At 37.5% G+C, this 15,538-nt stretch overlaps 1 protein-coding gene across 1 annotated transcript in view; it reads right to left on the reverse strand.

The window, feature by feature from the left end:
* Positions 1 to 15,538, reverse strand: part of ghrhrb (growth hormone releasing hormone receptor b) — a 55,413-nt gene that overhangs the window by 24,585 nt on the left and 15,290 nt on the right. Inside the window, exon 3 of the mRNA XM_058403570.1 lies at positions 588 to 695. Coding sequence (XP_058259553.1) covers positions 588 to 695 — 108 coding nt within the window. The remainder of the gene's footprint in view (positions 1 to 587; positions 696 to 15,538) is intronic.

A 15,538-nucleotide genomic window follows, 5' to 3' on the forward strand; every position in this document is an offset into this window, starting at 1 on the left:
GGCGGGAATAGGATATCATGGAGCAATGTGATGTGACCTGAATGTGATGAAAATGGACTTACCTTAAATATTTTCACATAACAACACATTTTGAAAAAAGGAATAATTGTTTGAATGGCATCTATTTTGTCCATTTATAGGTAGGTTTAAGGTTGCGGAACATCCACAAGATAATTTAGTTCCTATTATCACTTGTGTAATAACAGCTATAAACAGTTCTCTCTCTTGAATTTATAAAAGATGAAACAGAAAAGCTTTGCAGCTTTACATGTTATTGCCAAGCTGTAAAGCCATCCGTCCTGAAAACTTTCCTATTTCTGAAAACTAAAGACAATGGCAACTCTGGAGAGCGACAATATCAACAATCTATCTGCACGTGTGTTAATCAACGGGCCACATCTGCCGGACAAATCGTGGTGTAAGTTGCTACCGAAGGAACAATAACCTAATATTAGAGTGAATGAATTAATAAGCCATGCAGTCAGTACTTATGTCAGAGCGGCTGTTGTAGAAAGTTAATCAGCATCTCCTGACCAATCAGAATGGACAACAGTGCTGTAGAGATAAAGGAGCAGTTAAGAGGTTACCGTTGTTATGGGCGAAGAGCTGGGAAACTTCTGAGCAAGAGACATTAACCACTTGGCCAACTTCAGCTCTGTACCAGCAACGAATCTCATCCCACTCTGTTCGGCAGCCTAAGGAAAACAGACACACACACATTTCCACATTTGTTTAAAAATAAAAACCCCTTCAGACCCTGTGTCCACACATGGAGAACACATGGTTTGTGGTTACAATACAATGGTATGCTTTTTTAATATGAATAATGCCTAGTCACAGATTGGTCCTTGATCAACCAATCACAATCAAGTCGTGATCCCTTACTTAATCTAAGAGAGCTGCAGGAATCACAATAGACATTTACAGCATTTTGGCAGACACTCTTATCTAGAGCAACATACATTTATCTCATTCACAATTAAGAGCCTTGCTCAAGGGAGCAGCGTGTTGGTCCTGGGAGTTAAACTCACAACCTTCAGATCAATAGTCTAACACCTTAAACACTGAGCCTCCACTCACCAAATAGACAGGAGAAGGAAGCACCTTTTTTTTTTTTGTTCAGGGTAGCCTAATCAACTCGTCTTATTATAATAAATTATAATTGTAATAGTATCAGGTAATAAAATCCAAAGATAAAACAAACATCTTTCAGAGTTCAGGAACCTCAGTGTGGCAAATTGTGAAATTTGTGCAAGCATTTCTGCGCTAAAATACAGAGCATAATAATTCAAATGTTAATTATTTATGAACATTAATGTTTATTGTTAGTATTTATTATTATTTATAAAGTGACAGACTTTTCTTGAATGTCTGGTACATCTGATATTTACAGCTTGGTGTCATGAGATTCTAATTATACAGTAACCCTACATTCTTCTTACATTATTCATTGTTATTGTATGTACTGTATGTTTTCTCTTCTTCTTCAAAATCTTTAAGACTAGATCACATACTTTATATGTAATAACCCTAGGTCACAAGTATGGCCACAATATGAGGATTCCTCTAAAGGGTTTCTTGGAATTTTATAGATGTCTATTGTAGTGGAAATGAAAAGATGTAAGTAAAAATGAGTTGCCACAAATAATATTTTAGGCTCTTGAGGGATTAACACAATGTGAGAAGGATGTATATCCGTCAGGAGACGCAGGACACATCTTCAGCGCTATAGCTCATCATCCAACCTGAGCCTGGAACTTCATTTTATATGCAAACTGATGTTGGAAATGTCCAACCACAGAGTTGTTAAAGAGGAAATATAAGTTTAGTACATGAGATGTGTAAACGAAATTCTCATTAAATAAAGACTTGTGTCCTACGGAGAGCATTAATGCGACTAATAGCATTCGATCGTTAATAGGTTCTAATGAATAGATGGCTGCGTATGGAATAAACCACTGGGCATAAAAGTGTGCGATTCAGCTGTATTCCATTCTATAACACAAAAGTATAAAAACATGAGTCATACTTTGCACAAGCCAAATAAGAGACCTTTTGACCCCTTTCATGTATTTCTTCCTACATATTCCTCCAGCAGGTCTTTAAAAGACATAGCTCAGAATGCTGGTTACACAACAGCACCATGATTGGGAGTGTTTACAGTTACTCATCAATAACTCATCAGAATTGGTAAAATCATGCAAACACACTGGCGTGAAGGTGTGGATCGGTTTCTCTACCCCTGCGCCGTCTGTGCCGTTTTAGACAACGCTATTCTTATCTAGAACAACAAATATAATAAACAATTTAATAACACCACCGTGATTTTTTAAACATATAGTTTAACACTCGGTTCTCTGTGTTATTATGCATCTTTTAGTACTAATAGCATACTTTCTATGAGTTTAGGTTCACCCCTTCTGGCCATTTATAGTAAAAGAAAAGCCCTTGTTTAACTTATTTTAGCGTGTACGAATATCAGAAACACCATTTCTTGTCCTTTTAACTTGAAATTTGTTCCCTCAAATTTATTGCTGTTTTAAGAAATTACCTTAAAAGAGGCTTAATAAGCTGTGTGTGCTGCAAAAAAATAAATCTATTTTATTCTATTCTAAGACTGCAGTAAACCAAATATGGGATAACTAAGCCTATTTATTTATTTATTTATTTATTTAACTTACTTCGAACAGTACATTTTTGTATTCTATTGGCAGATAAATTTGTTTTTCCCTGACATAAACATCAGCCAACAGAACAAGATTATTTCCGGCTTGATCGATGAGTAAATGAGTTAAAATGCATATACATTTTCCAATATGTTATTATCTCTATAGTAAAAGCCAGTTAACGGCTTATGAAGGCCATTTACAGTGGACACACCACATCATCTAAATAAAGTGTAACCACTGATGAGGTTTTCTGTCAGAATATTTATTTAGCAATCCACACTGCCAGCACTTTGTCTTCCACCCTGTCTAAATCCATGGGAAAGTTTTAAATACTGTATAGAGAAATTTTCTGGTTTCTTAGTAACGTAAGTTCTGAGTTTTTGTTTCTCAAGAGAGATAGAAATAAAGCGATGTAATCCTGTGTATCCTGCAGGCCATTCATGCCCTAAAGCAGGCCAACACATGCTGGACTTATCTGCACAACACCCACTGCCTCAACTGGGTTTTTGCACAGTACTTATTCCATTTATTACGGCACTTTTTCATGATAGTCATGCTGTTCTGCCACCGATTAATAATCATATAAATTTGACACATAAAATATGCATCACCCAGGAACCAGTTTCCAAAAACATTTACATTTATGGTATTTGGCAGACATCCTTATCCAGAGTGACTTTCATTTTGTCTCATTTTTATATCCAGCTGAGCAACTGAGGGTTAACTATTAAGCTACCACATCACTCAAAAAGCCAAAAAACTGGGATTTATACAAGGCCCAGTTTCAATGCATCCAACATCATTACTTACTCGGTTATGTATGCTTAAAAAATGATCCTGGCTACTTTCTATTTAATCCACCATCTCCACATTATCTCATCATTCATACAGTCAGTCTACCCCAACACCTGACCTCAACAAATCCAGTAATGCTCAGTGACATGCAATCTCTGAGAAATCACTACAGGTAATGAATAAAGAGTGTCAACAAGACTGAGGGAAGCAGAGTAGAATGCTGGGAAATCCTGTGAATAGGAGTACATGTCTGCAAATCTCAATCAGTGCTGTGGCACGACCCACACTCAGTGATCCATGCAAGCGTGATGTGGCCCCCACAGGGCCGAGAGACTTTGAAGACCTGACGTCGCTTCGTTAGCACAGCCGCTATCAAAGTGCCAGCGAGAAAAGCTGTAGATTTATTTTTCATGCGGAGGCCATTCAGTTGTCTCTCGGTCTCTGCTGTCAGAGCTGGGATATGCACAGGGTTATTAGGTATGCTTTTTAAATTCAAATGAATGCCTTGTTTTGAAGGTCTCTCTACAAAGCAGGGTATAAGGATGTTACTTCTCTAACTCTGCACAGTTAGTGGTTTTTGGAATGCAACGATTCAACTCGGAACCTGGACGTTTTATGAATGCAACATGCAAGGGTATGAAAATGAAGGGGATTCTTTATATAATTCAAGATCTTTGAAAGCAGTGCCTTTAAAAGCGATTGCATAACACTTGAGCACACACTGCTGAACTGAACTGTGCAGCACACAGAGCTCAATTAATCAGGCGGGAAAAGAGACTTAGCAATGAAAGTCGACGAGGACCGGAAGCTTAAATTAGAATGATCTTAGTGTCAAGACTACCTGAATAATTCTAATGTAGACTTTAATGTGTAGCTGAAATACTGACAGTAAATAAAAGGGTTACATACCATTTTTAAGAGTCATACAGTGCATAAGTACAGAATAAAACATGAGATTATTAGAGAGAAATAATCAGCGATGGAGTGATGTGTTATTTTCCAAAAACAGGATGTTTAATTAAAGAACAAACTATATGTAGTTGTATTTGACTATTATGTCTATTAATACGTACAGAATATTAATAATGTTACATGTAATGCTATGGGACATCTATGAAACAAGTTGGTTCCTTTTATCACTTATATACCAACAACTATTAACAGTCCAGCTCAAATTATTATGCATGTGTTTCATCATTTTTCCATTTACAGCATTTGGCAGATTCTCTTATCCAGAGTGACGTACAAAAGTGCTTAAAAGTCTTGATCAATGAATATATTAACACTGGTTCAATAGGTCACAGACTTAAGATATTATTAAAAACTAAAACTAAGTTGTTTTTTTTGTTTGTTTTTAAGCACCTACAGCATATAACACTACAAAAAAACAGGGGAAAATAAGAACTAGTTTAAGTGCTTCAGCAAGAGGTAGGTCTTCAGTCGTCGTTTGAAGACGGCCAGTCACTCGGCTGTATGGACATCTAGGGCAAGTTCATTGCACCACCTCTGTGCCAGAACAGAGAAGAGTCTAGATGTATACCTACCTTTTACCCTGGGAGATGGTGGGACCAGTCGAGCAGTGCTAGAAGATCAGAGGGAGCAAGGTGCAGTGTGAGGAGTAATAAGAGCTTTGAGGTACGATGGTGCTGGTCCATTCTTGGCTTTGTAGGCAAGCATCAGTGTTTTGAATCTGATGTGTGCATCTACAGGAAGCCATTGGAGGGAAAGCAGCAGTGGGGTGGTGTGGGAGAACTTGAAAACAAGTCGTGCAGCTGCATTTTGGATCATTTGTAGTGGATGAATTGCATTCAGAGGAAGACCTGCCAAGTCTTGAAATGACCAGTGACTGAACAAGCCTGTGTGGATGGAAATGGTCGAATACATCTGATGTTGTACAGAAGATACCGATGTGAGCGTGTCACATTAGCAACATGGGAAGAGAAGGACAGTTGATTGTCCATGGTTACCCCAAGGTTGCAGGCAGTGGCCGAAGGGGAGATCATAGAGTTGTTCAGAGATACCGCAAGATCCTGGGCTGGGGATGAATCACCTGGGATGACCAGCGGTTCAGTTTTGCTGGGAGTGAGTTTCAGCTGATGAGCTGCCATTCAAAATGAAACTCTGAGATCCTCATATATAAAGATATATAGCACATTTATTACAACTAAGCATTGAAGGGCCTTGCTCAAGGACCCAGAAGGGGCAGCTTGGTGGTTCCAGGAGTTGAACTCACAACTTTCTGATTAGAAGTCCATCACCTTAACCACTGAGCTACCACTTCCCTTTCTTCTAAGGTTACCTGATGCCTTTTTTTCACAAAAAAGAAAAACTTAAATTAGATGAGGTGATCAGTAAGATGTAACGAATAAATCGCCGCATAATTAATAAACACAAACCACTTTCTGTACCTTTTTTCACTAGGGAACCTGGAGATTCAGGGCATAAGGTAGATGAGCTGCAAATCCAAAGTAGGGCACAATTGCACACACACTCAAAATTTAGAGACACCAATCACATGTCTTTGGACCAAGAAAGCACCTGGATACCCAGAGGAAACAAAACTTCACAAAACTTCACACACAGACACAGAGTGAAGACACAAACTTGGGGTTACAAGGCAGTCATACATCCACTAAGCCTCTGTACCCACTCAAAAATCACTGAAATACATCAATGTACTAGTAAGTGCCTTACTGTTTCTGTTTGCCAGGTATTGGCTTTTTTGGTTGTTTGTATGGCACAGCCTGAGGGGTAGTTATTAATAAGATTTCATTTTTATATGGCTATATGACAGCACATATTTTCCTTTTCCTTACCTTTTAAATCATCCTTATTGACATTATGTGCTATTGGTTATCTAACATCTTTCAGTGCTCGGCTCTAATAAGATTTATTGAATAGGAAATGGGACTATATCTGTTCCAAATGTCTAAAACCTTCCATCATTGGGTTCAATCTCGTCTTCCTGCCTGAAGAATCACATTCTTATTGCCACATTTATCTTCTCTACTATCCCAGGGTTCATCTTTGTCATAGCATAATTGTAGCTTTGCTGTGTATGTGTGTGTTTGTGTATGAAATGTTACTGTAGTTTATATTGTAGTGAATATTGTAGTTTAAAATACTCCTTTACTCCATTATACTCTCATGGATTACATCAGAACTGAATCCCGTTAAGGGAGATTGTACAGGAAATTTGAATATATCGTATTTCTTTCAAAGAGAAAAACGCTCCGATTTTAACAGATTTCCTATTATTCATAGTAATGACTTAAAGTGAGCGACGCCATGCGTAGTGAAGTGTTTAAATAACTAAAACAGGACTTCCTCTTCAGCGTCCCTTGCTGTCAATTTGACAGATGAGCTTGTGCGGTGTATGAGAATCTGTAGATATTATCTTCGCTTTCAGAACTCTCTTCTCTTCCCAAAGACTCAGGAAGATTATACAGCAATGATAAATGATTTTGTCACGTTCTTCCACATCATAGAGTTACAGTCTACAAGCGAAAGAACACAAATGAGCCGCTAAATGGCCAGGAATATAAATTAAAAATAAAACATGCTGCAGATAATGACTGATTTATCAATTATATTTATTACATCTGACATTTGTTACAGTTAAAGAACTTGGTCATTTGGTCCTAAAAGTTATTCTTTATGATTCTTGATTTCCATCTACTTGAAATGTCTAGCTGGCTTTCCATCACTGGGCCACAAATATTATATCACATCGTTTAGATACCCACGATTGGATTTGGATTCAAAATTTTCTTCTACCAGGTATAACATTATGATCACCTAATATTATGTTGGTCCTACTTTTGCTGCCCTGACCCGTCATGCACTGTGTATTCTGACACCTTTCTATCAGAACCAGCATTAACTTCTTCAGCAGTTTGATCAACAGTAGCTCGTCTGTTGGATCGGATCACACGGTCCAGCCTTCACTCTCCACGTGCATCAATGAGCCTTGGCCGTCCATGACCCTGTCGCCGGTTCACCACTGTTCCTTCCTTGGACAACTTTTGATAGATACTGACCACTGCAGACCGGGAACACCCCACAAGAGCTGCAGTTTTGGAGATTCTCTAATCCAGTGGTCTAGCCATCACAATTTGGCCCTTGTTAAACTCGCTTAAATCCTTACGCTTGTCCATTTTTCCTGCTTCTAACACATCAACTTTGAAAATGTTCACTTGCTGCCTAATATATCACACCCACTAACAGGTGCCATGATGAGGAGATAATCAGTCTTATTCACTTCACCGGTCAGTGCTCATAATGTTATGCCCGATCGATGTACAGGCAATACTTTGTTAGACAAAGACCTCCATATTCTAATTAAAATTTTAAACGAGTCTAAAACTGATTTTCAAGAAGTTCTAAATGATCTTGAAACCACCAGATGTTTCACAGTCGCTCCCTTTCTTCAGGCTAGCTAGTACACAGGTTTTTTTTTTTTTTTGTTCATTCTTTCATCTTCAGAAAGCTCTTTATCCTGGTCCGAGGTGTGAGGTCTCCAGATTTATGCCAGGATGTTACTATATTCAGAACGATGAATTTTTCAGGACTTCGGAATGTCCATTCAATCAAAGCCAGAGAGTATCACGTTATTAATTTAAGCCATTATCTTCAATTGTTGAAAATATATATCAAGATCATTTTCCATTCAGAGAACAAGGAAGCGTAACCATCTATACAGTACATTTTCATTCTCGGCCTTCAACTTTGACTGATGTCACTATACAAGTTCAAGTTCAAGTTCAAGAAGCTTTATTGTCATTTCAGCCACATATAGCTGACGCAGTACATAGTGAAATGAAACAACGTTTCTCCAGGACCTGGTGCTACATAAAAACTAAATACAAACATTTCCCATAATATAGTCCCATTATATAGTTTCTGTGCAATACCTCAGATGAGACAAATACAAAAGGAATTGCGATTCTGTTTGAATTCTGGCAGACTCCATATGTGACGCAAAGTGAAATAGCAAATTTAGCAATAGGGTAATTGCTACCTCTATTTCGATATGACAGGGTTATAACTCGTAAGACGTGGGGAATGCAATTGCAAATGGGCTTTGTTTTTCCATTTCAAATTGAGTAGAGTATTGAGTATTTGAGTATTGAGCCAGAGTTTGTAGGTACGAAAATACAAATGTGAAATGTACTACATGATTTGAATTTTACTGTCATAATTTACACGTCCAATTTACAATGAGATATTTGTTTTAAAAAATAATCATCTGGAAAACTAGTCTTCTATAAGGTTCATCCCTTTTGAGAAATCTCACAATTATCATATGGACAAGCTGTGAGTCCACTCACACACACGAAGAGTACATAGAGGTATTTTTGCATTCACTCCTGGGTCTGTCTAGGCCCAAAAAGACACCATGAATCTTGATGTCTAATTATCATTTTACATGTAGGTGAATCTGCCATAGCAGCCTGTAGAAGTCTGTGCCACAGGAAATCTAAGGGTGTTTTGTCAGGCACTACAGAGATCTTCAGACAGGCTGCCCTGTCCATTGCAAACAGCTTGTGTTAAATGGACAAACAGTGCAATGTTTTACATTTCATATAGAAACATTTCATTGCTGCGTTTTTATGAAATTCTAAAGTAATTGCTTCTGGTCTGCACTGCGAGAAAGGTGTTCGGAGACGAGCTTGAAGGGTATTACTAATGTAGCACACCTGAGACCCAATGTCACGTATATTTATTTGATTTCTCTCTCTCTCTCTCTCTCTCTCGCACACATACACATACACACACACACACACAGGGCTGACTCTGTTTGTATATATGTGTCTGTGTGTGTGTGTGTGTGAGAGAGAGAGAGAGAGAGAGAGAGCAAAGCCAAAGCTGAACAGAGTAAGCACTGAGAGAGCAGAACAGCTGTAATTTTATTTGTTTTGCAATAGTTTTACATTACTGTCTAACTACCATGCCAAGGGCAGAAACACAAAAAGATCATGTGATTCTCGCAACTTTTTTCTTCTGCATGAAAAATGGAACTGTCTTCAGATTACACGAGAAATTGACAGAACTCCTCGGTATGCGAACTTCTTTCAAATGGCTCGTATTGAGAAACAAAACAAAACAAAACATGAAACATCACACCATTCTAACCAAACATTAGAAAAGCAGATATAAATTTCACAGGTCCTTGCTGTCTAATGTAATCTTGATCTGTCTCCATCCATATTAGCTCCTGATCATTGTCCTGATAAGAGTCTAATTGTTTTCACTCATTTCTTGTTTCACGTTATATCTCAGAGATCCTCTCATTTCTCAAGATCTTCACCTGTTCATCTGCTTGGATGTGATGTGATGTGATGACTGTGACTGCTCAGGTTTTAAGCATACTTCTTATAGCTGACAAGCGTTAATATAAATTGTTAATAGAAAAGTAATCGCTTGAGCTTCATGCAAGACCATACAGGGAGTGAGTCTCCTCACATGGGTACGTTTCTGCTGAGAAAGGATGAAGATGAGGATGAGGAGGAGGAGGAAGAAGAAGAGGACACTCATCACCATCATGGGAAAGAAGGTGGAAAGGGCAAGTGCTACATTGTGAGTAATGTGACGTGTCTAAATGCCAAGGGCAAAGAAGGAAATTCATCAGGTCTTTTTTGCCCACAAGCTGCTGTTTGAAAGATTCTGATCTTGAATTCAGTGGGGCTTTTCTGTCAAGTAGCTTTTAGCATGCTATAAATAGACAGCCTTGACAATCAATGATTTCTCTTTCACTTTTGCTCTTTTCTGTTCGAGAGCGAAGGATAGACCGGGGTCTGGTTGGAAGAAAGCTGATGACCCCATGTATTGTGCTGCCTACAGAGTGTCAAAGATAATATCGATGTATTATTTCTGTGACAAATTCTAGCATTTACAGCTGATGATTTGGCTCAGTATTAAAATCATGATTAGGATGATGATGATGATGATGATTAACAATTATTTAGCCAATTTAGAAACAAACATTTTTATTGTTTCTAACATAACTTCATTATGTTGTCATATGAAATGGACAGAAGCCTGTGCTTCATTATACATTATAAATCTGCATTCTTTGTATAGACATATTCATGTACCAGATCTGAGCAAAAGGAAAGAAACGGGTTGTGGAGGAGGAAAGTATGGCACACAGAAAGGACAGACAGAAAACCATGATGGGAATAAATCCTGAATTAAAGATTCCATCCATCCATCTCCACTCTTTTCCTGGGTTCTATAACTCTACAATGGATTTTTAAAAAAATATTTACTTGAAACAGGATAGAAAATTATGCAGATCAAGTATTTTTAAATTGCTTGAACTCATATAAACACATTCATATTAAGCTTTATTTACAAACCATCAGGAAAATTGTGTGTACAATTTTACTTTAGGTAAAATTCTATATACGATACACTATAGGTACATCCCAAAGCTCAATGGCCACAGTGTTGTTTACGCTGCGGAAGGGGATGAGGCTACCAGGAGCTGAGAAAAATTTCAAGAAAGTCAGTGAGACTACAGTGGTCAATACAGACAAAGGTCTTTTTACTTAGCCCACATTCTGTGATTTATTTTGTCTACACTTTAAAAAATTCATATCTGAAATTTTACTCTTCTAATATTCATGCATTAGATGGCAGCAAATTTGGTGCATATTCTAAGTGCATAGTGTACAGCATATCATTCAAGACACTGCTTCTGTGAGAGAAAAGCCAATGAATGCTTAAGACTCATTTTTTGTGAGATTGAATGAATGGGGAGTTTGTTATAATGCACAGTGAATAAATATCATTATCTAATGTTAGATAAGTAGGTAATTTAAGCAAAGCACACCAGTATTACAGCTCCCTACAGAACTGAAGAGCTCTTATCCATGCACAGGATTTGTAAGAAAGCCATTGTACATTGTTAGTTTTTGTCACTACAGTGATCTTACAGTGGGAGGGTTTATTATGTGTCCTTGATGCATCCTTGATGATCATTTTGGGTTAAAAACTGTACCATTGTGGACATCCACCGGAGAAAAGTGAAGTAAGGATCTCTGGCATAGAGCGAGATTGTCTCACTGTTTTCTGCCTTTCTCTGTTTGAACCGTCTCTCTCAGTGTCATTGTGGAGGTGTTGGTTAATAAATCACATGAAGACACAATGTCACACCTCCTTTTCATTCCCTCTCTAAGAGCTCAATATTAATTGATGTTTACATGGAGAAGTCATCACAGCAGCTTGGGTTCTCCGAGAGCTACACTTAATGCTGTCTCAGTCTCTCGGCACTCCCGGGTAGACAGGACCCTGATTAGTGCCTCAGCTTCACAGGTTATTTGTTGTTATAACTAAATAAAGTAGACTTAAACTGGGTTGAAAATGGTCCTTGTAGGAGTTTAAATGATTTTTCACCTCATTTTAAGTATCTAATATTTTGGTACATGTTTGAGACATTTTAAAATGGAATTGGATTTTAATACATTTGGCTATTCTGATTCAGATTTTTATTTATTACAACTTTTCACCGAGACAGGTTTAAAAGAAAAGCAATTTATTTTAAGCCCGAGGCAAAGAAAATGTGGACCGGCATACATTTTTTCCTTAAGCAAATGCAATCCAGCATTGCGTTAAAGCAAGAGACAATAAAAACAATTTCGACGAATGTAATAATACACAGATGAGAATTATGCAAGACTGAAATAAACATCTGATATCTGTCTAGTGTACTGTGCAAATGTCAATGCTTGATTGTAACTGAATAGGACACATGCAGGAACACAGCTAGAAAAGCTTGTAACAAATCTAATACAATGAGCAAAAATCAGGAGCAAGAAACAGACAAAGGTTAGGTGATCTGCAAACTACATCAAACTGAGCAAGGTATGAGTCAAAATCCAGAAAACCAAACACGGATCAAAACAAGAGGACAGGATAACAAAGGCACACAGGTTTGGTGTGAACTGGTAACACAGCATATATACTTAGCAACAGTGTGGTGGTGAGGAAGAATTTAAACATTGTGGTTGTGATTAAGTACAAGTGCAGGCGATCTGTATGTTGGTGATTGTGAACTTGACAGAGGGTGCGTGACCAGCTCCCTAGCTGGTGAATCAGTATATCATGTACACAAGCTGGGACACTGGTAAGGACACTGGCTTGCTACACATGGGGACACTGCAAAAACCCAAACATATAAAATATCTAAATTTTATAGGCATGTATGTAATAGCAGACAGGTCTGGGCCAGATCTTGCATTAAGCTGGCACTGCTGGTTGAGTTCTGGCATGGCAAGTGGTATGTCAACCAGATGTGGACCAGGTCTGGCAGTGATGGCACTGTTTATATGATGGTATGCCAGATGTGGCCCGGTTATGGTTTGGTTTATGTGGTATGGCCCAGTGCTGGCCCACATCTGGCCTGCCTCTAGCAAATCAGACATGGGCCACCAAAGGGTGGCTATCTGGGTGTTGACTCGCTCATTTCTGTCATTGCAAGCTAGTGGATTCTTAAAATCATTAAACACTTAAAAGTCAAACAAAATATATAGAATGTCAAATAAAGTTAAAAATCGCTAACAGAAGTAATCATTTCAGTGCTAGAACAATGGCAACAAGCTACTTACATTGATAGAAGAAACTAGCCAAGAGTTTATCATTTTCCATAGTGAACATAGTGAGCAATCTCCCTGGCTTTTGCAGTGCATTGTGGGATTTTTTGAGGGCACAAATGTTTCAGTGATTAAGTCAGTGCTTAAAATGACCGACTCCCTGATTGGTTTCCTGACTTTTAAACCTAGTGAGATAAAAAAAAATGAACTCATTGTTTGTTTGAGCGTTAGGTGTTTTGTGGCAGGCATATTTGTAGGACGCAGTGTGTTCTGGGAAATGTAGTGTATCGGCGATTGCGGTGCTGACGTGACAGATTGAGTCATGATAATCACATTAAACATGCAATAACTGAATATCTTCATTAATGTCATACTATGTATACATACCGTAATCTTACATAGAAAATCGTAGCATTTCAGTGACTGAATCTATTATTGCAATTAAATCAGTGAAATCACTTGCACCTCAAACAACTGTTTAGTCTATCCTTTTTCCCGGTGACACATCTGGAAAAATATTACACTAATATTCACTATGAGACTTGGTTTTAATTGATTCTAGCATCATATTAGCTTCTTATTTATCTGTAGATACAGAGAATCTACATATCTTACATCCATATCTTAATGACCCAAAATATGGAGGAAATACAGTTTTCTTGCACTTGAAAAAAGCACATATTCATGTATTGTATGTGAAATTAATCTATAATAATAAATATAATAAATACAAACTTTCTGAGGAACAAAAAAAAAAAGCATCTTATGAAAGATTTTTTATCCAGACACTAAAGAAAAATAAAAAAAATTACAGTCCTTTTGAGAGCTATACATTTCCCTAAATGATCATCACGGTCAATAAATGTAAGGCATTCTGATTTATTTATTGTTTTACAATAAACCTAAGCATTTTATTTGACTTTGTCTGATGTTTAACAAAACATTCATACATTATAAAGCTGCACAATACACTTTCTCATCATATGAAGCAGCAGCTCTCCTGCTTGATTGTCCATAAAACCGAGCAAATGGATTTCGGATAACCTGATCTCCTCAAACACAGAGCGCCAGATGCAAGAATCAACAGAAGAAAAATGATCTGAAGCTTTATTTGCTTCGTTAACATCATTATTGCTTGTCAGTAGTTGAGAAAAATCAAATTAAAAACTCAAATCTAATCCAAATGTATGCGCTAGCCTCTTTGATCCCAAGTGACTTATCTTGGACCCAAGAGGCAGAATTTCAGTTCAATCTCAGAGCATTTGAGAAGTGGCAATGACAGGATTTAAATGTAAAACCTTATAGTCAATATGTCTAACTTTCACCGCCGATGAACTAAAAGTATCAATCTTTTCGGAAAGTGGCGGTAATGTTTTACTAGGCCTATACTGAACTAGGAACTTCTGCCGGAATTACACCTGTTTCAGTAACAATGATTTTCTTAATATGCATGCGCATTTGTTGATCCATGCCCATCCCCATAGCAGTGGCTTGTGACCATACATTTTGCTGCATAAGGCTGACCTCCTAGCCTCAAACAAAATTAAGACTACAGGCTATCTATATATCTAGAATGTTCATCATCTAGATTATTTACAGTTAAAGACAGCCACAAAACCCCATAAAAGGCAAAACCCATGGAGGAAAATGAAAAATTACAACTAAACAGTGACTAAGGTTTCCTGCTGATGTAATATCTAGCCTTATTAGTCTTCATTTGGATTACACAAAATCTCAGTGAGATCAAGTCAAGAAGCTTTTATTGATGACAAAGAGAGATGACAAAATTTCACAAAATATTCATTACGTGTCTGAAATGAAAAAAAAAAACCCTATCACTATCGAAAATTATAGTAAATTCCTGTAGGATAAGAAAGTTTTCTGAACCGTAATACCTTCTTTGAAAATCTTATGTTCATATCTATAAAAACTCTTTAAACTGAGTAGAATCAGCTTGGTTTAAAAACCTGCTTTAAAACCTTTTGAAAACGTTGATAAATTGGTGACATTTATTTTGATGAGCATGAGTGTGGACTGAACACATTCCTGTCCAGATATTATAGTAAAAGATTTGCTTTCAGAGCCACACATCTGAGAGGAATTTAATTACACATGTGAACAGGCACACGGGCCATGAATGCTTATTAAAGGTTTATGAATATGAGCATGCTGTGAATATTCATAAGGCTCAGATGGAAAGCGTCTAACAAGGGTCACTGTGTGCTGTTTACTCCATTGAACACATCCATCCATGAGTTTCCTTGACCAACTTTCCTTTGCTAATCTTCTAATTCCTAACACCAGAAATGAGTAAATCAATTTAGTGTAATCAAGCTCATTAAGCTTAGTGAGATTATGAGCAGAGTATGGCACTACACACTGACCCAAGTACACATTTAATTGCTTGTAAGCTTTACTAAATTTTTGGGTCTGAACCTCAAACGGTAGTCATTTGCAGACATGTTTCACAGGCCAGTA

The sequence above is a fragment of the Hemibagrus wyckioides genome, linkage group LG11, assembly GCF_019097595.1.
Source record: "Hemibagrus wyckioides isolate EC202008001 linkage group LG11, SWU_Hwy_1.0, whole genome shotgun sequence".
NCBI classification, from domain to species: Eukaryota; Metazoa; Chordata; class Actinopteri; order Siluriformes; family Bagridae; genus Hemibagrus; species Hemibagrus wyckioides.